The sequence below is a fragment of the Procambarus clarkii genome, chromosome 63 (assembly GCF_040958095.1).
Source record: "Procambarus clarkii isolate CNS0578487 chromosome 63, FALCON_Pclarkii_2.0, whole genome shotgun sequence".
In the NCBI taxonomy this organism is placed as follows: domain Eukaryota; kingdom Metazoa; phylum Arthropoda; class Malacostraca; order Decapoda; family Cambaridae; genus Procambarus; species Procambarus clarkii.
The window spans coordinates 14854554-14878854 of record NC_091212.1 but is presented as its reverse complement, the minus strand read 5'-3'; the positions used below and the strand labels follow the sequence as shown (position 1 = coordinate 14878854).

General features: G+C 41.8%; 1 protein-coding gene across 1 annotated transcript; it reads right to left on the bottom strand.

Moving 5' to 3' along the window:
* Positions 1-8230: 8230 nt before the first annotated feature.
* Positions 8231-21512, bottom strand: LOC138354504 (putative small proline-rich protein 5). The gene is made up of 2 exons (XM_069308863.1): positions 21436-21512; positions 8231-8753 (listed from the first exon to the last, which is right to left on the bottom strand). Exons 1-2 carry the CDS (start codon positions 21510-21512, stop codon positions 8231-8233), a joined length of 600 nt encoding a protein of 199 aa, XP_069164964.1.
* Positions 21513-24301: the final 2789 nt, after the last annotated feature.

Below are 24301 nucleotides of genomic sequence, written 5' to 3'. Positions count from 1 at the left end.
ACTATTAATACTTGCAGACCAACAGCAAGTATAGGTTAGCTCCAGAGTAATGTATACTCAGTATACATATACACCGAGAAGCGAGGTACACCTCTCAGTGTATATATATATGCCTTTAACACAAGATTAAGAGCACAGTCTTAATCTTAGTGGAGGCAGACTCCATACACAGTTTCAAATGTAGATATGATAGAGCCCAATAGGCTCAGGAATCTGTATACCAGTTGATTGACAGTTGAGAGGCGAGACCAAAGAGCCAGAGCTCAACCCCCGCAAACACAACTAAGTGAGTACAACTAGGTGAATACAGTTGTGTTAATAGAACATCAATAATAGCATTTACAGAAAAAAAAATATTATATCAATACTACTCATCAGCAACACGAAACAATTCATATATAAATCTGCCCTGACAACTTTATATATTTGGAGACTCAGACCTCGATACCAGCCGGAACCTAACCAAACTATGAATATATTATGTATTTGGAGACTCAGATCTCGATACCAGCCGGAACCTAACCAAACTATGAATATATTATGTATTTGGAGACTCAGATCTCGATACCAGCCGGAACCTAACCAAACTATGAATATATTATGTGGTAACAGGAATAATATGTACATGGTGTAAATTTACATTGTGTAAATAACATTCATACACTGTAAATCCGTCCCACCCACTGATATATCACTCGAGGGGGTGAATCAGTGAGTGATGCATTGATTGATTCAACTCCACCAGAGGTCTGTGGAATTGGAACTTATTTGTTCTAATTGGAACTTATTTCTTCTGTATAACTGGAACTTATTTCACTGGCATTGACGCTCTGCGCACCAGCAAAATGGACTGTCTTGGTACAATCTCTCGGTACAATCTCTCGGTACAATTTCTCGGTACAATCTCTCGGTATAATCTCTCGGTACAATCTCTCGGTACAATCTCTCGGTACAATCTCTCGGTACAATCTCTCGGTACAATCTCTCGGTACAATCTCTTGGTACAATGTCAGGTAGTGGGGACAGGTTTCTCCTATACATACATAGCTCATCCTCCTATTTTGATAGTACTTACAAGAAGGGTAAGGGACCATAGTACCATAGATCTTGAGATAAATAGTTCAGTGTATATAGATGGCTCAGTGTATATAGATGGCTCAGTGTATATAGATGGCTCAGTGTATATAGATGGTTCAGTGTATAATAATTCATAATTCCTTGTGTCGTGGGGGACAGGGAGCCACGTCTGCGTATCCTCCGACATGTTCTGAAACTGTTGACGGTTCAGAACCCGAAGGTAGTTCAGAATCTGACAATGATTCCATATCTGCAATGTTGCATTTGTTTGAATTCCATTATTATTTTGCATTGGTTGGTGGAATTTGCAATTTTTTTTTATTTGCATGTCATTAATTTGATGCATTGTGTTGACTGAGTTGTCATGAGGGAAGTGACCTTGCTTGAAAATAATGGGTTGAAAGGGGGGGGGGTGAGTAAATGGGGTTGGTATGTTAGAATATTTCATTTAACGTAATGGTAGTGAGTAAATGAAATGACCTAAAGGAACAGGGTGTAGAGGCTAACTCATTCATAACCTTAAAAACAGCTATGACAGAGAAATAGATCAAAAGTCATTGCATTACACAACCATCGGCAAGAAAAGCGGGGTCCGAGAGCTAGAGCTCGATCCTGCAGGCGTAAATAGATGAATACACACACATACAATACAATACATTACCCAGACATACACGTGTTGTATCACCATCAACAACCACAGAAGTATTGCATGTTTCAGTAACACATTCACAAGATGTCCCCTTTGTAAACAATCGAATGGATTAGCCTAACCAAAAGCATCACAATCTAGGCTTTCGACCTTACCTAACCTAACCTAATCTAATCTAATCTAATCTACCTAACCTAACCTAACCTAACCTAATCTAATCTACCTAACCTAACCTAACTTAACCTAACCTAATCTAATCTAATCTACCTAACCTAACCTAACCTAACCTAACCTAATCTAATCTAATCTACCTAACCTAACCTAATCTAATCTACCTAACCTAACCTAATCTACCTAACCTAACCTAATCTACCTAACCTAACCTAACCTAGCCTAACCTAATCTACCTAACCTAACCTAAACTAACCAAACCTAATCTACCTAACCTAATCTACCTAACCTAACGTAATCTACCTAACCTAACCTAATCTACCTAACCTAACCTCATTCGTCCCAGGAACCGTCAATATTGTGATGGTTTTCCTTTCATAACCGAAATTTGTACGCTGAGGTCCGTGTCTTAAATAGTTTAGTGCACTACAAGAAAACCAATGCAATGGAGCGAACTACACGGCTACACACACGCATTTGGAAGCACTACAACGAAACACAATGCAGAGGAATGCGCTACATGGCAACAGAATGCAATAGAATGCATTACAAGGCTACAAAGTGGAGTGGTATATTTGGAGAAAAAGGAGTTTCAAGCACAACACCCAAAGCAATGCAGAGGAATGGATAACAAGGCATAGTGGGATGCATTACAAGGCAACACAATAATGTGGAATGCACAACTAGGGTACACAATGCTGTGGCATGCATTACAAGGGTATACAATGCAGTGGCATGCTCTTCAAGGCAATGCAAAATAGTGCACTTCATGGGTACACAATGCAGTGGAATGCACTTCAAGGCAATGCAAAATAATGCACTTCATGGGTACACAATGCAGTGGAATGCACTTCAAGGCAATACAAAATAATGCACTTCATGGGTTCACAATGCAGTGGAATGCACTTCAAGGCAATGCAAAATAGTGCACTTCATGGGTACACAATGCAGTGGAATGCACTTCAAGGCAATGCAAAATAATGCACTTCATGGGTACACAATGCAGTGGAATGCACTTCAAGGCAATACACAATAATGCACTTCATGGGTACACAATGCAGTGGAATGCACTTCAAGGCAATGCAAAATAATGCACTTCATGGGTACTCAATGCAGTGGAATGCACTTCAAGGCAATGTAAAATAATGCACTTCATGGGTACACAATGCAGTGGAATGCACTTCAATGCAATGCAAAATAATGCACTTCATATGGTACACAATGCAGTGTAATGCACTTCAAGGCAATGCAAAATAATGCAGTTCATGGGTACACAATGCAGTGGAATGCTCCTCAAGGCACTGTAAAATAATGCACTTCATGGGGGACACAATGCAGTGGAATGCACTACAAGTCTACATAATGGAGTGTCATGCATTGCAGTGCCAGTCATTCACATATTATACAGCGTTGCACCAATCATCAATATACAATAGAATACAGCACAAATATAGTATAATACAGTGTAATACATTCCGTGTAAACATCCATACGCTGTATTTCACCACCAAACAAATGTATTTAAATACAACAAAGAACAATGGGATGTAGCATATGCTGAAGTATATTAATACATCAGCCCCATTCTCCCAATTTACAAATCTGTAAAAAAAAATTAGATGTATGCCTAAAAAGAAACGTAAAAAATGCAATTGTCTGGCCTAACGAGGAGCGTACCAACCCAAACTACCCAATTAGCCTATCGGGGTCGTTTATTTACTATAATTCACTAATTACTAATTAACTAATTACTAATAACTTTGACTAATGCATCGCATTTTTAGTGGATTAGTTGATTCGTAAAACACTACAATAAAATGCAAGACGAATGTAGCCCAACTTATGGCACTTTATACAACAGCTACAGCTGTGGAATACAACTGGTTTCGCTCTAGAATACATCGGTGTAACGAAGTTAATTATATCAGCTAACGTTGTGAAAAATAACAGTTAATTTTGTATAATTTAACAGTTAATATTGTATTTTTAGTGGAATACATTGTGGAATACAACAGTTGACATAAGTGGAATACAACAGTTGACATAGTGGAATACAACAGTTGACATAAGTGGAATACAACAGTTGACATAGTGGAATACAACAGTAGACATAGTGGAATACAACAGTTGACATAGTGGAATACAACAGTAGACATAGTGGAATACAACAGTTGACATAAGTGGAATACAACAGTTGACATAGTGGAATACAACAGTTGACATAAGTGGAATACAACAGTTGACATAAGTGGAATACAACAGTTGACATAGTGGAATACAACAGTTGACATAGTGGAATACAACAGTTGACATAGTGGAATACAACAGTTGACATAAGTGGAATACAACAGTTGACATAGTGGAATACAACAGTTGACATAGTGGAATACAACAGTTGACATAGTGGAATACAACAGTTGACATAGTGGAATACAACAGTAGACATAGTGGAATACAACAGTTGACATAAGTGGAATACAACAGTTGACATAGTGGAATACAACAGTAGACATAGTGGAATACAACAGTTGACATAAGTGGAATACAACAGTTGACATAGTGGAATACAACAGTTGACATAGTGAACAACGACCCCGTTAAGTGGACGGGCAAACAGGTCGGGCGAACCAGTTCCACAACGACCAATCTTTACCCACTGCACCAATTTCAGAATTATCTTTCAAGGGGGGACTCGAACCCCGTGAGGAATGTGAGTTCTCACGTCTGCTCCGCCTTACCACTTCACTCCACACAGGAAACAAGGCAATTTCCGTCTTCCAAGACATAGATAAACACTTTGCCGACTTCCGTATTTGTTAGCAGAATGTCTGTCTCTTTGTCCAAAGTTGGAAGCCAAATGGGAATGGTCTGAGGTATGGGACGAACATAGGGTGGTCGTGGTCAGCAGTATCGAAAATGGAAACCTCACGGCACTTCACGTCGGCTACACAGCTAAATATTAACAAGACAAACTTAAAAAATAACTGACAGTAATATACATCATCATTCATTGATCTGGGGATAATTAACAGAAAGTTCCTGCTATTCAGAGTTTGCCCGTACTCGCATAAAATGCTCTATCCTCCCACAGCTGCTAAAGTTTATCAAGCCCCACCTTTTTCCCAGAGTAAAACAGTTCCGTCTCTCTCTCTCTCTCTCTCTCTCTCTCTCTCTCTCTCTCTCTCTCTCTCTCTCTCTCTCTCTCTCTCTCTCTCTCTCTCTCTCTCTCTCTCTCTCTCTCTCTCTCTCTCACTCTCTCTCTCTCTCTTTGGACAGCGCTCTGGACTCGTAATCCCTGGATCCGGGTTCGATCCCCGGTGATGGCAGAGACAAAATGGGCAGAGTTTCTTTCGTCCTAATGTCCCTGTTATCTAGCAGTAAATAGGTACCTGGGAGATAGATAGCTGTTACGGGCTGCTTCCTGGTGTGTGTGTGTGTGTGTGTGTGTGTGTGTGTGTGTGTGTGTGTGTGTGTGTGTGTGTGTGTGTGTGTGTGTGTGTGTGTGTGTGTGTGTGTGTGTGTGTGTGTGTGTGTGTGTGTGTGTGTGTGTGTGTGTGTGTGTGGAAAAAATGTGTTAGTAACAGTTGATTGATTGACAGTTGAGAGGCGGGCCAAAAGAGCAGAGTTCAACTCCCGCAAGCACAACTAGGTGAATACACACACAGGGCGTCGCAGCTGAGTGGACAGCGCTCGGGGGTCGTAATCCTAAAAACCCGGGTTCGATTCCAAGCCGAGGTAGAAACAAATGGACAAAATTTTTCATTCTAATCCCTCTGTTCACCTAGCAACAAAAAGGTTCCTGAGAGTAAGAACATTTTTACGAGCTACTTCCTGGGGAAGTGTGTGTGTGTGCGCGTGTGTTAGAGAAAAATATATGTAATAGACATAATATATTGGATAGACAGGCGGGGTCCAAGAGCTAATATCTCGATTCTGCCGGCACAAAAAGTAAATACAAATAGTAAATACACACACATCTGCCTCTCAGTTGAGCTCTGCCTCCTGGTCCCCAGCTCATCTCTGTCTCTTGCTCCCACAAGCCTACTTCATCACAGCTAATCCTGCACCCGTCTCTCACATATAATCTACACTAATAGTGACGAACAGACAGGAACGCTCGGAGAATTCTGGAGACAGTGTGTGTGTCCAAGAGGAGTGTTAAGATGTGGTACACAAACGCTGATGGAGTAACACACAAAGCAGAGGAAATAAAAGCAAGAGTTAGTGAAACAGAAACGGATTTAAATGCTTTATTAGAACAAAAATTAAATGATCTATGATGCAATATTTCCAGTGGGTGTACCAGGTAATAAAAGAAGGAAACAAAAGCAAGAAAAGGGAACTTGCACAATTAGTAAAACAAAAGTGGAAGTTCGAGGAATTACAAAAATGAAATGTGATTTATTTTGTGTTTCATCACTGTGCAAATGTGCATCTATTTGCACAGTGATGGAACCTGTGCAAATGGATGGACAGGCTCCATCACTGGGACTCTGACAACAGATGGTAAAAGGACAGAGGTCCCGGTAATTTACAACCCATCAGCAAACAATATAAAACGTAGACAGGAATACGATGAAAACACCAAGGCATGAATAGATGAATTGCTGAGAGCAGCAACAGCAAACACACACACAATAAGACCTAAACTTTTATAACTATTTAAGGGGAGCCTAAATCACAGAGAGATAAAAATCCTTATAGTGACGATGAAACGTGGAGAGAGAAATTAGTAGAAGTTGTAAAAAGAAACTTTTCAACGCAGCCTGTAAAGGCTGACACAAGAGACAAGGGGGAGGAGATACACCAAGCCTGGAAACACAAACCGAAACTGTCTCTATTTTCCACTTGTTACAACATCTAATAAAGTTGTTACATCTTGGCTTAACGTGTTTATGACGTATTACAACGTTGTTACAACTTGCTATATTGGTTGTTATAACTGGTTAGGAGGTGTTAAAACTTGTTCGAACGTTGTACCAACGTCGTAGTTTCGGTGTGTGTTTGGCGGGTTTAAGCCTCTTGGACCTGATCTTCACCCAGAATGAGGAAGACATCGTGAACTTTAAGCATGAAGTACCACTAGGAGCCAGTGATCATTACTTCCTGGTATTTGACTTCATAATCAAACTTAAAACAATGACCAAAAGACAAAAGGGGTCAGGGAAAGGTGAGTAGACTATAGAAAAGGGGATTACATAAAAGTAAGAGAGTATATTAGAAAGTGTACAGTGAGGGAAAGCACTTAGAAAGCACTTAGAAAGAAGACAATCGAGGAAATGATAGATCAAGTCAAACTGAGATGCAAAGAGACACAAAGAGAGATTCGTCGCAACAGTTAGAGAAAATAAGTAGGAGAAAATTTAATAACCCGTTGATCAATACATATTTCTAAGATCCAAAAACGAAAAAAAAACAAAAGTGGAAGAAATATAGAGGTCAAAGGACAGAGAAAACCTTCAACAGATGCTGGGAACGAATACATATAAGAAAAGTGTCGGAAAAAGACTATAAAAATTACATTATTACAAAAGCAAAAAAAACTCCTATATAGAAGGAATATGATAGTTAACGACCAGTTGACTAGAGAGAAGACATGATAGAGACATATAAAATACTTAAAGGGGGATTTACAGAGTGGAAAAAGAAGAAAAGTTCACAATGAATACCAATAAGACAAGAGGGTATGGATGGAAGCTTGAGATTCAGATGACATAGAGGTAATAGAAAGTTTTCTTTTAGTGGGAAAATCGAATTAACTAAATGAGCAGGTTGTTGAAGCTAACTGTATTCATAACTTTACAAGTAGATATGACAGGGAAATTGATAATCACCCGAAGGCTAGAAAAGCGGGGTTCAAGAGCTAGTGCTTGACCCTAGAGGCACAAATAGGTGAGTACACACACACAGGTGGAAACTGAGTGTCCAAATGAGCCACAGAGATATTAGAAAGAACATTTTTAGTGTCAGAGTGGTTGACAAATGGAATGCATTAGGGAGTGATGTGGTGGAGGCTGACTCCATACACAGTTTCAAGTGAAGATAGAGCCCATGCAGTAGGCTCATGAATCTGTACACTTGTTGATTGACGGTTGAGAGGCGGGACCAAAGAGCCAGAGCTCAACCCCCGCAAGCACAACTAGGTGAGTACACACACACACACACACACACACACACACACACACACACACACACACACACACACACACACACACACACACACACACACACACACACACACACACACACGCACACTCCAGTGGGCATCGCCATAAGAAGGTTGAATTATTTAAAGTCATATGTTCGGCCATTGATTTGCAGCTGTTTATGTGTTTACTCCGCGCACTGTGGTCGATAGTGTGCCTTGCCTGAGTTCCTGGGTATTACTAACACTACTGCTGGGAGTGTTGGCACTCCTGCTGGGGACTGGCACTGTTTCCGGGGGGCTGGCACTGTTGCTGGGGGCTGGTACTGTTGCTGGGAGTGTTGGCACTCCTGCTGGGGGCTGGCACTGTTGCTGGGAGTGTTGGCACTCCTGCTGGGGGCTGGCACTGTTGCTGGGGGCTGGCACTGTTGCTGGGAGGTTGGCACTGCTGCTGGGGAGGGTGGCACTGTTGCTAGGGGCTGGCACTGTTGCTGGGGGCTAGCACTGTTGCTGGAACTGTTGCTGGGGGCTGGCACTGTTGCTGGGGGCTGGCACTTCTGCTGGGGCTGGCACTGTTGCTGGGGGCTGGCACTGTTGCTGGGGGCTGGCACTGTTTCTGGGGGCTGGCACTGCTGCTGGGGGCTGGCACTGTTGCTGGGGGCTGGCACTGTTTCTGGGGGCTGGCACTGCTGCTGGGGGCTGGCACTATAGCTGGGAGGACTTCAAAAGGAAACTAGATTGTTTCCTCTAAGGAGTGCCGGACCAACCGGGCTGTGGTGGGTATGTGGGCCTGCTCGAGCCGCTCCAAGCAACAGCCTGGTGGACCAAACTCTCACACGTCAAGCCTGGCCTCGGGCCGGGCTTGGGGAATAGAACTCAGCAACCCTGCATCCTTCACTGGAAGATATATATACCCATATAATCAATATAGACTTCAGAGTTCTCTATAGCTGCTACAATCATGCTTATCAACATGGCTCCATGTCTCTACATTAATGCTAATCATTGCTCTGCAATCATGCTGATCAACCTATGTTGCTCTAATCCATTTCACGCATTTTAGCATGAACAATTATTAAAGAAGAATTCCAGAGCAGATTTTTTCAGTTTGCTTGTAAATTATTTGGTAATTTACATAATTATGGAAATCCACATTGAGCCCACTTGAGTCTAAATTGTGTTTTTCGTGATATTATAATATGTTGATTTATATATTTCCCATATATATATATATATATATATATATATATATATATATATATATATATATATATATATATATATATATATATATCACAGTTGATCTACATCACATATTTTAGTACATATCATATTTTTGTGATATATATACATCATAGTTTTCTATATACCACATATTTTATTGAACATTACATATATACCTCTATATGTACCACATACTTTTTTGTTTACATATATTTAAGTAAATCACAATTAAATACACAATGGAGGGATGAAATGACTTGAATTCGTGAACTGGTGATGGTCAGAAGCCTGCCTTAGTATATATATTTTCGTATATATTTCACATATTGCAGACGAGGAGTCACAATAACGTGGCTGAAATATGTTGACCAGACCACACACTAGAAGGTAAAGGGACGACGACGACGTTTCGGTCCGTCCTGGACCATTCTCAAGTCGATTGTCGACTTGAGAATGGTCCAGGACGGACCGAAACGTCGTCGTCCCTTCCCTTTCCAGTGAGGTGCGGTCAACATATTTCACATATTGTTCTTATATACCACATACTTTTGCATTTTATGTATATTGGTATATATACAACATATTTTAGTATGTATACCACATACGTTCGTATTTACGTATATACATCTATATTTTGTACATATATATTTTGTACATCTTCCATATTTTTGCATATATATAGAAAAGACTAAAGAAAAAGAAGATGAAAACAAGAACAGAAATACCAGGGGAGAGAGAGAGAGAGAGAGAGAGAGAGAGAGAGAGAGAGAGAGAGAGAGAGAGAGAGAGAGAGAGAGAGAGAGAGAGAGAGAGAGAGAGAGAGAGAGAGAGAGAGAGAGAGAGAGAGAGAGAGAAAATAGTTCCTTTCGAACTTTCTATTTTTAACAGCATCTTGAAATGGCTCTGTTTTTCCCCTGAGAGAATATGATTATTTATTCGTGAATTCACCTACACGTACTCACCTATATGTGGTTGAAGGGCGAGCTCTAGTTACTGGGCCCCCACTTGTTCGTTCTACAGTCGCCTGAGGCATTGATTCCCGGAACTCTAACTTGGGATGCTGTCTTGAATTCTATTTATGTAGTTAGGCCGTCAATTCCTTCACCTTTCAACTCTCGTTCCACTTGCTCACTACTCTTCAACTAATCATCTCATGTCAGTTGTTCACTACTCCTACATTCTTTCATCTGTAAAGTTTCTAGTTTCGACCCTGTGTCCATCTGTCTTGCCTGGACTTGCTATATATTTTGTCCACTCTCTAACACACACACCACACACACACACACACACACACACACACACACACACACACACACACACACACACACACACACACACACACACACACACACACACACACACACACACACACACACACACACAAACAGGAGGTATGGAGTATGGAGGCTGACTCCATACACAGCTTCTAGTGCAGATATGATAGAGCCCAGTAGGCTCAGGAACCTGTACACCAGTTGATTGACAGTTGAGAGGCGGAACCAAAGAGCCAAAGCTCAATCCCCGCAAGCACAATTAGGTGAGTACACACACACGCACACACACACACACACACACACACACACACACACACACACACACACACACACACACCAATCGATATTTATTAATGCTTTTGTTGTTTTAACTCTATATTTCACAATATCAGTGCAGAATGGAATCCCCGCCCCCCGCCCCCCTTCCCCCCTCTCCCCCTCCCCCACCTCCCCTCCCACTCCCCCCCCCCCCCGGCCGGCAGATCTAACGCAAATCCAACAGAGAGTTTCCAAATACCAAAAAGCTGGTTTAATTAAATGGACATGCAAATGATATTAATCGCCTGATATTGGATTTCGGGTTTATGAATTAAATATTTAATCTTGTCAGTTATGTGTATAATTTCATGGTATAAACAGAATGCTGATTTTTTTTTGTTTGGGGGGGGGGGGAGATATATTACCAAGCAGTTAGTGAACGCCTTTTTTTGGTGTGTGTGTGTGTGTGTGTGTGTGTGTGTGTGTGTGTGTGTGTGTGTGTGTGTGTGTGTGTGTGTGTGTGTGTGTGTGTGTGTGTGTGTGTGTGTGTGTGTGTGTGTGTGTGTGTGTATGTGTGTGTAATTACCTAAGTGTAGTTACAGGATGAGAGCTACGCTCGTAGTGTCCCGTCTTCCCAGCACTCTTTGTCGTATAACGCTTTATAACGTGTGTGTGTGTGTGTGTACTCACCTAGTTGTACTCACCTAGTTGTGCTTGCGGGGATTGAGCTCTGGCTCTTTGGTCCCGCCTCTCAACTGTCAATCAACAGGTGTACAGGTTCCTGAGCCTATTGGGCTCTATCATATCTACACTTGAAACTGTGTATGGAGTCAGCCTCCACCACATCACTTCCTAATGCATTCCATTTGTCAACCACTCTGACACTAAAAAAGTTCTTTCTAATATCTCTGTGGCTCATTTGGGCACTCAGTTTACACCTGTGTCCCCTAGTGCGTGTGCCCCTTGTGTTAAACAGCCTGTCTTTATCAACCCTGTCAATTCCCTTGAGGATCTTGAATGTGGTGATCATGTCCCCCCTAACTCTTCTGTCTTCCAACGAAGTGAGGTTTAATTCCCGTAGTCTCTCCTCGTAGCTCATACCTCTCAGCTCGGGTACTAGTCTGGTGGCAAACCTTTGAACCTTTTCCATTTTAGTCTTATGCTTGACTAGATATGGACTCCATGCTGGTGCCGCATACTCCAGGATTGGTCTGACATATGTGGTATATAATGTTCTGAAAGATTCCTTACACAAGTTTCTAAAGGCCGTTCTTATGTTAGCCAACCTGGCATATGCTGCTGCTGTTATCCTCTTGATATGAGCATCAGGGGACAGGTCTGGCGTGATATCAACCCCCAGGTCTTTCTCTCTCTCGGACTCTTGAAGTATTTCATCTCCCAAGTGATACCTTGTATCTGGTCTCCTGCTTCCTACCCCTATCTTCATTACATTACATTTGCTTGGATTAAACTCTAACAGCCATTTGTTCGACCATTCCTGCAGCTTGTCCAGGTCTTCTTGAAGCCTCAAGCTGTCCTCCTCTGTCTTAATCCTTCTCATAATTTTGGCGTCGTCAGCAAACATTGAGAGGAATGAGTCTATACCCTCTGGGAGATCATTTACGTATATCAGAAACAGGATAGGTCCAAGTACAGAGCCCTGTGGGACTCCACTGGTGACATCACGCCAGTCTGAGGTCTCACCCCTCACTGTAACTCTCTGCTTCCTATTGTTTAGGTACTCCCTTATCCACTGGAGCGCCCTACCAGTTACTCCTGCCTGTTTCTCTAGCTTATGCATCAACCTTTTATGGGGTACTGTGTCAAAGGCTTTCCGACAGTCCAAAAAAATGCAGTCCGCCCACCCTTCTCTTTCTTGTTTAATCTTTGTCACCTGATCGTAGAATTCTATCAATCCTGTAAGGCAAGATTTACCCTCCCTGAACCCATGTTGATGGGTTGTCACGAAGTCTCTTCTCTCCAGATGTGATCCGTTCCTGCTAGCCACAGAAGCTGCTCTCTCTATTATATTGATGGTGGCCAAGTTGTTTCTATCATATTCCTGTCTGGGTCTTCTGTCATTCGGTGGGGGGTTATATATGACTACTATTATAATTTTCTGTCCTCCAGTTGCTATGGTGCCTGAAATGTAGTCACTGAAACCTTCACAGTTCTGAATTACCATCTCTTCGAAACTCCAACCTTCTCTTAGTAGCAGAGCTACTAAGTGTGTGTGTGTGTGTGTGTGTGTGTGTGTGTGTACTCACCTAGTTGTACTCACCTAGTTGTGTTTGCGGGGGTTGAGCTCTGGCTCTTTGGTCCCGCCTCTCAACCGTCAATCAACAGGTGTACAGATTCCTGAGCCTATCGGGCTCTGTCATATGTACACTTGAAACTGTGTATGGAGTCAGCCTCCACCACATCACCCCCTAATGCATTCCATTTGTCAACCACTCTGACACTAAAAAAGTTCTTTCTAATATCTCTGTGGCTCATTTGGGCACTCAGTGTGTGTATGTGTATGTATGTGTGTGTGTACTCACCTATTTGTACTCACCTATTTGTGCTTGCGGGGGTTGAGCTTTGGCTCTTTGGTCCTGCCTCTCAACTGTCAATCAACTGGTGTACAGATTCCTGTGTGTGTGTGTGTGTGTGTGTGTGTGTGTGTGTGTGTGTGTGTGTGTGTGTGTGTGTGTGTGTGTGTGTGTGTGTGTGTGTGTGTGTGTGTGTGTGTGTGTGTGTGTGTGTGTGTGTGTCTGTGTGTGTGTACTCACCTAATTGTCCTTGCGGGGGTTGAGCTTTGGCTCTTTGGTTCTGCCTCTCAACTGTCAATCAACTGGTGTACAGATTCCTGAGCCTACTGGGCTCTATCATATCTACACTTGAAACTGTGCATGGAGTCAGCCTCCATACTCCATACCTCCTGTGTGTGTGTGTGTGTGTGTGTGTGTGTGTTTTCCTTCCTCTAAGCTCCACGTGTGCGGCACAATAATCCATCAGCATTATCAAAACATCAAACGCAAAGTTCTTTTTGAACTTGCGGCTTTCAAGGCCCCCTGATTGACCTTCCGGGCCAGCAATTAGCCCGGCGGATGTATCGTTACTCACCATGAGTTGTAGCGTCCATTCGGGACGCTGTACTGCCGTGCACTTCCGCTATGAATCACTCGGAAATGCCTTGTTTGCTGCGCTGGCTTAGAACTTTGACGACGTGCATTGTGGGTACTTTCGAGTCGCATATTACGGGGTACTTTCTTCTGAGTTCCGAAACATTCTCACTATTTTCAGGCAATTGACTCATTATCTTTCCTACTTTCGCTTTTTAGCGTTGAGCTTTAGCTCTTTGGTTCCCCACCTCTTCATTTTAAATCAACTGGTGTACAGGTTTCAAAGCCTATTGGGCTCTGTCAAATCTACGCTTCAAACTGTGTGACGAACCAGTCCATCTACGCTTCAAACTGTGTGACGAACCAGTCCATCTACGCTTCAAACTGTGTGACGAACCAGCCCATCTACGCTTCAAACTGTGTGACGAACCAGCCCATCTACGCTTCAAACTGTGTGATGAACCAGCCCATCTACGCTTCAAACTGTGTGACGAACCAGCCCATCTACGCTTCAAACTGTGTAACGAACCAGCCCATCTACGCTTCAAACTCTGTGACGAACCAGCCCATCTACGCTTCAAACTGTGTGACGAACCAGCCCATCTACGCTTCAAACTGTGTAACGAACCAGCCCATCTACGCTTCAAACTGTGTAACGAACCAGTCCATCTACGCTTCAAACTGTGTGACGAACTAGCCCGAAGCTAACCCCTCTCTCTCTCTCTCTCTTCTGAAGACCTTACGCCCTATCATTAGCATGCGAAGGTAGACAAATTAACCCAATTAACCTGTCGTGAGTGCGGCTTATATCCCGAGGAAGCGTCTGAATTAAGGTGCATTAATTCTCTTAAACAGCCGCGTTTTGCACGTTAGCCTCGTTAGCGTGCAAAATGAGATGCAATGTGTGGACGAATTACAGTTGCCATGAGCAGTGGCAAGCTTCGGGTTCTCCAGTAACGGCTTTCCATCATACGGGCTCACCATAGCCCGTGCTACTTGGAACTTTGTGTTCCAGGTAGCAAATCTTAAACAACAACAACAGCAACGGCTTCCTCGAAGGCTCTTAGTGAGCAAATCCACAAGGGCCGTGACGAGGATTCGAACCTGCGTCCGGGAGCATCCAAGACACTGCCTTAATCGACTGAGCTACGACAAGGCTCTTAGTGAGAATTAATTCCCCGACGGAGGAAATGTTTCCCGCGTGAAGGGAATTGTCATGAGTACTGATTGTGCACAACCCGTTCTCGCACTTTCGTATAGTCAATATTGACTTATTAAATACGTGCATATGTGACATACTAAATATACTAGTTGACCTTGAAAAGCTTCATAGAAAACACCGACCTTACCTAACCTTCTTAGTATGTTAAGATAAGCATCTTATTGCTTCGTAATTAAAAATTATTACTTAACCTATTATAGGTATAGGTTAAGTAATAATTGTAATTACGAAGCAATAAGATGCTTATCTTAACATACTAAGAAGGTTAAGTAAGGTCGGTGTTTTCTATGAAGCTTTTCAAGGTAAACTAGTATGTTTAGTATGTCACATATGCACATATTTAATAAGTCAATATTGACTGTGAAAAAGTGCGAGAACGGGTTGATTGTGAGGGGGGTCGAAGCTCACCAACACTTATGGCAGGTGAGGACTATTCCTTCCCTCACCTGGCTTCATTTCTGTCATCGTTGGTACACAGTTTTGCATAATAAAGCGAGAATCTTGTGTGTTTCCGGCGGTTCCGTAAGAATACAGGAATTGTCATTCTGTAAACATATCGAGGACGTTTCTAATGGGTACAAAATATTCATATTGTCTCATAAACAATTAGCTAAACAAGGAGTGAAGTGGAGGACTAAATAACGACAATTTTATAATGGTATATCACATATTTTTTTCGTAAATATGTAAATTGTTTTTAAATAAAATAATTTTTACTATGAGACATAGTCTATCAGAGGGGGGGGGGATATGCACCAAGATGTGTGTGTGTGTGTATATATATATATATATATATATATATATATATATATATATATATATATATATATATATATATATATATATATATGTCGCACCTAGTAGCCAGAACGCACTTCTCGGCCTACTATTCAAGGCCCGATTTGCCTAATAAGCCAAGTTTTCCTGAATTAATACATTTTCTCTAATTTTTTTCTTGTGAAATGATAAAGCTACCCATTTCATTATGTATGAGGTCAATTTTTTTTATTGGAGTTAAAATTAACGTAGATATATGACCGAACCTAACCAACCCTACCTAACCTAACCTAACCTATCTTTATAGGTTAGGTTAGGTTAGGTAGCCGAAAAAGTTAGGTTAGGTTAGGTTAGGTAGGTTAGGTAGTCGAAAAACAATTAATTCATGAAAACTTGGCTTATTAGGCAAATTGGGCCTTGCGTAGTAGGCTGAGAAGTGCGTTCTGGCTACTAGGTACGACATATATATATATATATATATATATATATATATATATATATATATATATATATATATACAGATATATACACCACACTCCAGAGGTTGATAGGTTTTAATAACCCTTCAGAGGTTGATAGGCCCTAATAACCCTCCAGAGGTTGATGGGTCTTAATAACCCTCCAGAGGTTGATAGGTCTTAATAACCCTCCAGAGGTTGATGGGTCTTAATAACCCTCCAGAGGTTGATAGGTCTTAATAACCCTCCAGAGGTTGATAGGCCCTAATAACCCTCCAGAGATTGATTGGCCCTAATAACCTTCCAGAGGCTGATAGACCTTAATAACCCTCCAGAGGTTGATAGACCCTAATAACCCTCCAGAGGTTGATAGACCCTAATAACCCTCCAGAGATTGATTGGCCCTAATAACCTTCCAGAGGCTGATAGACCCTAATAACCCTCCAGAGGCTGATAGGCCCTAATAACCCTCCAGAGGCTGATAGGCCCTAATAACCCTCCAGAGGTTGATAGACCCTAATAACCCTCCAGAGGCTGATAGACCCTAATAACCCTCCAGAGGCTGATAGACCCTAATAACCCTCCATAGGTTGATAGGCCCTAATAACCCTCCAGAGGCTGATAGACCCTAATAACCCTCCAGAGGCTGATAGACCCTAATAACCCTCCATAGGTTGATAGGCCCTAATAACCCTCCAGAGGCTGATAGACCCTAATAACCCTCCATAGGTTGATAGACCCTAATAACCCTCCAGAGGTTGATAGGCCCTAATAACCCTCCATAGGTTGATAGACCCTAATAACCCTCCATAGGTTGATAGACCCTAATAACCCTCCAGAGGTTGATAGACCCTAATAACCCTCCAGAGGTTGATAGACCCTAATAACCCTCCAGAGGTTGATAGACCCTAATAACCCTCCAGAAGTTGATAGACCCTAATAACCCTCCATAGGTTGATAGACCCTAATAACCCTCCATAGGTTGATAGACCCTAATAACCCTCCAGAGGCTGATAGACCCTAATAACCCTCCAGAGGTTGATAGGCCCTAATAACCCTCCAGAGGTTGATAGGCCCTAATAACCCTCCAGAGGCTGATAGACCCTAATAACCCTCCAGAGGCTGATAGACCCTAATAACCATCCAGAGGTTGATAGACCCTAATAACCCTCCAGAGGTTGATAGACCCTAATAACCCTCCAGAGGCTGATAGGCCCTAATAACCCTCCAGAGGTTGATAGACCTTAATAACCCTCCATAGGTTGATAGACCCTAATAACCCTCCAGAGGTTGATAGGCCCTAATAACCCTCCAGAGGTTGATAGACCCTAATAACCCTCCATAGGTTGATAGACCCTAATAACCCTCCATAGGTTGATAGACCCTAATAACCCTCCAGAGGTTGATAGGCCCTAATAACCCTCCAGAGGCTGATAGACCTTAATAACCCTCCAGAGGTTGATAGGCCCTAATAACCCTCCAGAGGTTGATAGGCCCTAATAACCCTCCAGAGGTTGATAGGCCCTAATAACCCTCCAGAGGTTGATAGGCCCTAATAACCCTCCAGAGGTTGATAGACCCTAATAACCCTCCAGAGGCTGATTGGCTTTAAACCCAACACCAAACACAGACTTCCGCAAAATGGTTTAAAAAGTGTCTTCCTTTTACTAGCTAAGGAGAACGTTCAGTAAACTTACATCTTCTCTCTCTCTCTCTCTAAAACATTTGTAAATGCCTCTTTACTGTTAATGCTGTGTGATCATTTACAATATTTTATTAGCTCTTAAATGTAAATATTTTGTGTTTGTTAATGCTGTATGACCAGTTAGAATATTCATTTGGCTTTGTCCTCTCTGCATGACTGTAAATACATTGCTATTATTAAATGTTGTGTGAACATTCAGAATATCTTTTGTTTGTCGTCAAAATATCACTGTAAGTAGTTTGTTATTGTTAGAGGTTTCATGACCATTCAGAATATTTCTTTCGTCCCTTCTCAATATATCACCGTTAATGGGTGGTGGTTCATTGAGTTCAAGAGGCAATTTTCGCTAATGTTCACTGTAAATCACTTGTTAACGGCTTCATGTTAACTGTGAATTACCCCCAGACACTCCTAGTTCGCCTGAGGCTTTCCCACGCCCTCTCAACCAATCACGCTCGTTCAAACCTTTTTTTTTCCCCAAAAAAGGTGATTGTACTGGGAGCTATTTACAGCGTATGATAAGGAAAAGCCCTTTGATATTTCTGGGGTACGGTACGAAATGTGTGTGTACAAGAGTTCGAGCAATGAGTGCCATCTTCTTGGATGGGTCGGCAGAGCCAAGGGCGTCGAACGGTTCTTTGCAGGATTGAGCGATCGAGCCCCGATGGTGGAAGTGATTTGGCACGGTTCCTTCACTCTGTCCTCATTCCGGGGCTATATACTCATACTGGCTTAGTGCTTTCTCCTCATAATTACCTTAGCTCCATGCAAATGAAGGTTTACAAAATGAGAAACAATATACCAGAAAAAATTGTGATAACATTAAACAAAATTAAAATAATCAAAAACGAAATAACCCTCTACTCCACCACAAAAAAAATTCTGTACAGGTTCCAAAATTTTGTTTAAGAATTTAAAGTCATTATGAGACCATTTTTAATCTGGGAATTACATTAATTACTTTGTCATTTGATCGACGTTAATTTACAAGTAAACAGTTCTTCACTTAAGAGTATTACCTGTTCTCTCCCCCAATGGTTTTGGGCGAAAAGTCTGATATTAATCTTTAATTTACACAGCTAGAAAAAAAATGTATTTTGTAAAACATTGGTTTAAAGGAATCACAGAAGCAGGATAATTGTGAAGATAAAGCGTTCAGCCAGTTTAACTGTACAGGAGAAAGAGGGAATATGAGGACAAGGAACTGGTCACCTTGGATATGAGGACAAGGAACTGGTCACCTGAGACATGAGGACAAGGAACTGGTCACCTGAGACATGAGGACAAGGAACTGGTCACCTGAGACATGAGGACAAGGAACTGGTCACCTGAGACATGAGGACAAGGAACTGGTCACCTGAGACATGAGGACAAGGAACTGGTCACCTGAGACATGAGGACAAGGAACTGGTCACCTGAGACATGAGGACAAGGAACTGGTCACCTGAGACATGAGGACAAGGAACTGGTCACCTTGGATATGAGGACAAGGAACTGGTCACCTTGGATATGAGGACAAGGAACTGGTCACCTTGGATATGAGGACAAGGAACTGGTCACCTTGGATATGAGGACAAGGAACTGGTCACCTGAGACATGAGGACAAGGAACTGGTCACCTGAGACATGAGGACAAGGAACTGGTCACCTGAGACATGAGGACAAGGAACTGGTCACCTGAGACATGAGGACAAGGAACTGGTCACCTGAGACATGAGGACAAGGAACTGGTCACCTGAGACATGAGGACAAGGAACTGGTCACCTGAGACATGAGGACAAGGAACTGGTCACCTGAGACATGAGGACAAGGAACTGGTCACCTTGGATATGAGGACAAGGAACTGGTCACCTTGGATATGAGGACAAGGAACTGGTCACCTTGGATATGAGGACAAGGAACTGGTCACCTTGGATATGAGGACAAGGAACTGGTCACCTGAGACATGAGGACAAGGAACTGGTCACCTGAGACATGAGGACAAGGAACTGGTCACCGGAGACATGAGGACAAGGAACTGGTCACCTGAGACATGAGGACAAGGAACTGGTCACCTTGGATATGAGGACAAGGAACTGGTCACCTGAGACATGAGGACAAGGAACTGGTCACCTGAGACATGAGGACACTGTAGTCACCTCTCTGTCCTCACAAAAAAAGTTTCTCTAACGTTTCCAATTAGTTGAAGAAAAGTCACGCTGCTTCTATTTTTATATAGTAGTTTTTAAATGTTAATAAAGGTTAATTTCAGTCAACTAGATTTAAAACTTTTTAGGCAATTTACAAACGACTATTTTTTACCATTAAAGCATCTATTTTAAATACAGTTATTTAAAGTTTGTGACTAGTCAATTACTAGTCACAATGCCCTTGATATATATATATATATATATATATATATATATATATATATATATATATATATATATATATATATATATCAATCTTTGGACAACACCCACCAGTGGGCCTCGAACCCAGAAAGCACAACTACCTTCCAGTAGCTGCCATAACTAGTACGCCTTAACCCACTACACCATCAGACCCTACAAAAGAAGTAGAGACTTCGAGATATATATACACCTCAAATATCTCCACTTCCCGAGGGCACCAGATAAGTGAGAGGTTACTCTGCGTTTTTCATCAAACGCAGAGTAACCTCTCACTTGTCTAGTGCCCTCGGGAAGTGGAGATATTTGAGGTGTATATATATCTCGAAGTCTCTACTTCTTTTGTAGGGTCTGATGGTGTAGTGGGTTAAGGCGTACTAGTTATGGCAGCTACTGGAAGGTAGTTGTGCTTTCTGGGTTCGAGGCCCACTGGTGGGTGTTGTCCAAAGATTGTTAATCTTCACTTGCGGTTTATACAAGTATAGGCTTATATATATATATATATATATATATATATATATATATATATATATATATATATATATATATATATATATATATATATATATATATATATATATATATGCCTCCAGCAACCAGCTGGACCCTTTAGAATAGGCCACCACCATCATCAACCACCCAGATCAAACCACCACCATCAACCACCACCATCAACCACCACCAACCAGCCAATTCAAACCACCACCATCAATCCAAATTACCACAAGGGTGGCAACCTCGAGGCCTTCAGATTATAAACGATTACAAATTAATTCCAACAGCAACAGACCATTAGATCCAAACTAAGCTGTTTATTTAACGGGAGGCTTATTGATGGTATAATGTAACTCCTGCAGCTCCTGGGCCCCGGCTCTCTATCTGCCTTAGAACCATGACCCACTACCGGGGTGTCACAGTAGTCTCAGGTCCCTCGTGTTCACTGTAAACTGTAAACACATCACCATCTTGATTTGTTTACATTTTCTCCTCCTCCTCCTGCGTCACCTCCATCTTCTTCTTCTTCTTTCTCTTCTGCTTCATCATCTTTTGCGTCATCTCCTCTATTTTCGTCAATATTTATTCCCAGATGGACAAAAATATTAAGGCTAAGTCTGTAAACTAAACTTACGTCGGTTGAAATAAGTCTGAAAGAGCTACCTGCCTGTCAGACCAAGATATTAACCAGAGCAAGATATTGACCAGACCAAGACATTGACCAGACCAAGATATTGACCAGAGCAAGATATTGACCAGACCAAGACATTGACCAGACCAAGATATTGAACAGACCAAGATATTGACCAGACCAAGACATTGACCAGAGCAAGATATTGACCAGACCAAGATATTAACCAGAGCAAGATATTGACCAGTCTAAGATATTAACCAGTCCAAGAATCAGTTCAGTTACAGACATAATTAATGGGTCACTAACTCGGGACAGAAGAGCTTCCATTAGCAACAGGTGACAGCCCCTGGAAACACAAACCGTAACTGCCTCTATTTTCCGCTTGTTACAACTCGTAATAAAGTTGTTACATCTTGGCTTAACGTGTTTATGACGAATTAGAACGTTGTTACAACTTGCTCTATTGGTTGTTATAACTGGTTAGGAGGTGTTAAAACTTGTTCGAACGATGTACCAACGTCGTAGTTTCGGTGTGTGTTTGGCGGGAACTCACTGTGTAATCACCAGAAACAATTCATTGTTGTACAAGTCTCTTAGGAATCACTGTCAGCAGACTTTAAGAATATGGCTCATCAAGAACAACTAAAAATCTACCTAGTGACCCCCCCCTTTGTTATGCAACATTGCACAGAGGAATATAGAAACAAGCTTCACATCTGACAGCTTCATATACTTGAGAGACGAATCAGTAGACCAGCACAGACATGAATCTGAAGCTGCAATTATGGCATGAAATGGCATAGTTTACTGCAGTCTAAATCACGTACTTAACTTGTTAAGTTAACTTGTTAACATCTTGTACTTAAGATGTTAACCATTCAAAAGGCTTTGGAATATGCTCTTGCTGAACACCATCACCACATTGTTGGACATACACATTCGAGAATTTCCATTGATAAACAAATCCATAATGGCCGTGATAAGGGCTCGAACCTACGCCTTAAAAGGATCCCAGACGCTGCCTTAATCGACAAATTTTGTTCATTTGATGCATCACGCTATCAGGATTTCTGTCTGTGTGTCTGCCATTGATACCTTGCAACCAGAACACACATGTAACATCATCCACCTAACCATCAATGACACGTCATTAATGCAAACAATCAAACGATAATCTCATTACGCAGAGAGAGAGAGAGAGAGAGAGAGAGAGAGAGAGAGAGAGAGAGAGAGAGAGAGAGAGAGAGAGAGAGAGAGAGAGAGAGACAGACAGACAGACAGACAGAGAGAGAGAGAGAGAGAGAGAGAGAGAGAGAGAGAGAGAGAGAGAGAGAGAGAGAGAGAGAGAGAGAGAGAGAGAGAGAGAGAGAGAGAGAGAGCAGGAACCAGTGTCGCCCCCAGTAATGAATGCACACGTAGAAAGCGCCTGATAAGCCTGTGGTTGGCAAGGCCTCGTTGCCTAAATTAATGATTCGATACAGACGACCCAAATGCTCCAAGTAAAGTAACTAGTTTACACACACAGAGTCATTTAATAGGATTAGCATTTCCACTATGGTGTGGGAGGGAGAGTATTATAATTTTAGGACGTTTGTTCAAGCCCGTTTGTCCGTCTCTGTCTTCGTCTCTCTGTCTCTTTCTGTCTGTCTCTCTCTGTCGGTCTCGCTCTGTTTCTATTTGTGTGTTTGTCTGTGTCTGTGTCTATTTATGTGTCTTTGTTTCTCTCTATCTCTGTCAATGTCTGCGTTGCTTTGTCTATCTCTGTGTCTCTCCATCTCTTTGTTTTCAACTCTTTGTCTCTATGTCTGGCTCTCTATATAATTGGCTTCATCATTTCCTCTCTTCTTTGCTTTGTCTTCGTCTCCTGTACATACAGGAATCACAATAGCGTGATGCATCAAATGAACAAATCCACAAGGGCCGTGATGAGGATTCGAACCTACGTCCGAGAGGATCCCAGACGCTGCCTTATATCGACTATTCGTTTGATACATCAAACTATTTTGATTTCTGTGTGTATTGGAGATTGGGTGATGCATAGGGTGAGGTGAACACCACACACTTATAAACGTCTACGTCACTGCATGTAAGCTTCACGGGCTCACCATAGCCCGTGCTACATGTCCATTTCGATCTAAGTAGCTAAATTAAAAACAACAACAAGTATGTAATCTTACGGGCTATTCATGCCCGTGCCACCTCTTGGGTGGCTTAATCTTCATAAATCATGCATGTAAGCGTAGTATATCTGAGCCTTTTGTGCACAGTGTGTATTTCTGAAGATTGTCATAGTCAAATTATCTGACGAAACGTTGAGAAATAAAAGGGGAATCCTATATTATAATCTTTCTCTCTTGACATATTAGAGACTAATAATCTTATTAAGAAAGGTGATCTGACAACCCTACCACCCCCCCTTTTCCTATCAATGATATGTGATATCATTGATACGTGATATCATGAACCAGTAATATCAATTGATACGTGATATCATCATGAACCAGTAATATCAGTTGATACGTGATATCATCATGAATCAGTAATATCAATTGATACGTGATATCATCATGAACCAGTAATATCAATTGATACGTGATATCATTGATACGTAATATCATCATGAACCAGTAATATCAAGTGATACGTGATATCATCAAGAACCAGTAATATCAATTGATACGTGATATCATCATGAACCAGTAATATCAATATTATT

What these genes read in the sequence shown, in the direction of transcription:
- LOC138354504 (XM_069308863.1), bottom strand. Translation starts at nt 21,512, where the DNA reads ATGACGCAAAAGATGATGAAGCAGAAGAGAAAGAAGAAGAAGAAGATG. An exon ending in CAGGAGGAGGAGGAGAAAAT is followed by an intron (nt 8,754 to 21,435) that starts GTAAACAAATCA and finishes AAGTCCTCCCAG; the next exon opens with CTATAGTGCCAGCCCCCAGC.